The 2,751-nt window shown below is 36.5% G+C and overlaps 1 protein-coding gene across 2 annotated transcripts in view; it reads right to left on the bottom strand.

The window, feature by feature from the left end:
• coq5 (coenzyme Q5, methyltransferase) overlaps positions 1 to 2,751 on the bottom strand; it is a 6,126-nt gene that overhangs the window by 1,589 nt on the left and 1,786 nt on the right. For both annotated transcript variants that reach the window (XM_016504471.1, XM_016504470.1), the window contains exons 3-5: positions 1,975 to 2,196; positions 1,790 to 1,896; positions 1,428 to 1,516 (exon numbers count right to left, since the gene is read on the bottom strand). In XM_016504471.1, coding sequence (XP_016359957.1) covers positions 1,428 to 1,516; positions 1,790 to 1,896; positions 1,975 to 2,196 — 418 coding nt within the window. The remainder of the gene's footprint in view (positions 1 to 1,427; positions 1,517 to 1,789; positions 1,897 to 1,974; positions 2,197 to 2,751) is intronic.

Genomic DNA, 2,751 nt, shown 5'->3' with positions numbered 1-2,751 from the left:
TTTAAAGGGGTCCTATTATGCTCTTTTACAAAGTCTTGATTTTGTTTTGGGGGTGTACTAGAACAGGCTCTCAGAAAAGTGATTTCTGTTAAAGCTGCAGTCCATAACTTTTTTTGGTTAAAAATGATCCGAAATCAATATTTGAGTGAGTACATAACCAGCCAGCGTTCAAAACTATCGCCTTACTTTAGCCCGATTCACAATGGTTAACTTATAATAATGTTCTCTAATTTGAGTGGTACGGGTAGGTTTTCGCGGGAAATTCGAGCATGGCACTGCGTCATTACGTCACGTCTGTAAGCATTAAGAAGTTGTTCCGGCTACTAGGCTATCGCATGTGAGGATCCTGCAGGTGGCGGATTGTTTATAGCCTTTTCTCACAGCAGCCAGAATAGTTAAATGTATCATTTTGATGGCGGATTGTAATCCAGAATGGATTGTGTGTTTATGAAACACATGTGAATGAAATTAAATTATATTCCAGTTATAAATGTGCTTCTGATTACAGATAGCCTGGGATTACAAAGATTTGTATTTTAAAGCTGCAGTCCGTAAATTGCCTCTTTCGCCATCTCTGTTTGAAAACCTGGAATTGCATCTGTGTGCGGAATTATCACATTATTATGTGATATGAGCTAACCGATCTTTAGATTTAATCACCATTGGTAGTGAGATTTATGGTAATGCTTTTTTCCTCAGTTGGTCAGAACAAATGTGGCAGACCTGTTGCTTACTTGTTCAGATGGCAATATACGGTGAAAATTCTTATTTGGGTCATATTCCAAGACGTAGGCTAGAATCTGTGATTGCGAAGTACAGCAAATATCCACATCGGTGCGGTGACTGACTGCCACACATACTCTTCAGAACATTAGATTCATCCGCGCTGGAGCCGTGCCGACTCACAACCCACGCAAGCTAGATAATTCTGCACTCAGCTGCAATTCCAGGTTTTCAAACAGAGATGGTGACAAAGTGGCAAAACTTACGGACTGCAGCTTTAAAAAATATATATTTTAATAAACATTTTTGGTAGAACACTTACACAATGCATACATAAGTGCGTTTACAAAGAATAGCGTTTTACAAATCACCTCCATGCAGTGAACAAGACAACAGTGATAAGGGACAGTAAGAAAGGATTATTATAATTAACTAAATCCATTAAAAACCTATATATCATCTTAATTGATGATTATACACAAGGTTAACTGAAAATATATTTAAAAAAACCTTCCAAGGCAACATTTCTCATGTACATTTAGTTTAAAGTACTAAAATAACTAAATATGTATTAAACATGTATTAAAAAAAGTCAAATAAAAATGGCAAAAACAAAACTAAAATGAAAACTGAAAATGTAAAAATAATTGAAAATATTAATAAAAACTATAATAGCATCTGTAGTAAATAACAGGTTAAATGACCTTGTAAGAAGAGGGTTGGTCACTTTGCTGAATTCTAGACACATGAACCGTCCACCTGGCTTAAGGACACGCAAAGCCTCTTGTAGAGCCTGCCAAAACATTCATCATGTCAAACAACTACAGTGACAGATTGATCAAAGACTTCAAACACTTCACTCTACAAATGTTAATGAAAAATGATAACACAACATGAAATGTGGTAACATTTTAGATTAGAGAGACATGTAGATTGTGAGCAGCAGAGCAATATGGGCTACATTTGTAAGTTTGGGTTAGGAGAGAAATGGCTTTTAGTTGAGAGATGTTTTAGTCTAGTTTTAACCTATATTCATGCAAACTGATGTGGAGTGCAGAGTCTTTACTTGCTCTATGTGGGTGACATTTCTAATGCCGAATGCAATAGTGTATATGTCGAACTGATCGTCATCGAACGGGAGCTCTTCTGCATCGCCCACGACCCATGAAAGACCTGCAAATATGTGACAATGAAATCAACATTATATTTTCACTCCAAAACATGAAAGTTTTCGGTTAAAGATGACTCTACCTGTAATGATTCCTGCTTTCTCCGCCCTCTGTTTACCAACTTTGAGCATTTCTTTGTTGATGTCACACACCACCGCGCGAGACTGTGGAGGCCCTGCTTTGTCTGACACGTAATGATCAGCGATGTCCTGCCACGATGGTGTCTGATGGGATTTTGCTCTCAATCTCTGCTGACGATCATACATTGAGCGGGTGTACTCCAAGAAGCGAAAAGAGATGTCACCTAGAGCAGAATAACAGAGTCTTGAATTTACCCAAATATCTAGGGCAAGGGTTTTCAAACTTTTAGATGAATCTGAAGCCAAATATGATCCTCGACTTTTCCAACAGACCCTTTTGTGGCCCCCTGATCTAGGATACATGCGTTCACATTAAAAGACAATTTTCAGCTTGACTGCACTGACACTACTGGATGAGAACAAAACTTGAACTTAATTGAAGTGAATAATGACATTTTGTCCAAGATGTGGATGAGTTTGTTTCTTCATTAGAACAGATTTGGAAAAAATTAGCATCACATCACTTGCTCACCAATGGATCCTTTGCAGTGAATGGGTGCCGTCAGAATGAGAATCCAAACAGCTGATAAAAACATCACAATAATCCACAAGTAATCCAGTCCATCAATTAACGTCTTGTGAAGTGAAAAGCTGCGTTTCAAAAAAAAAAAAAAAAAAATATTAAAAATAAAAAAAAAAACTACAAAAAAAAAAAAAAAAGATATGAATAATAACACTAAAAAAAAAATCCTTTAACATTTTTTTTACATTTTTTTCTT

The sequence above is a fragment of the Sinocyclocheilus anshuiensis genome, unplaced genomic scaffold, assembly GCF_001515605.1.
Source record: "Sinocyclocheilus anshuiensis isolate Anshui unplaced genomic scaffold, SAMN03320099.WGS_v1.1 scaffold582, whole genome shotgun sequence".
NCBI classification, from domain to species: Eukaryota; Metazoa; Chordata; class Actinopteri; order Cypriniformes; family Cyprinidae; genus Sinocyclocheilus; species Sinocyclocheilus anshuiensis.
This window is presented reverse-complemented; position numbering and strand designations above follow the sequence as displayed.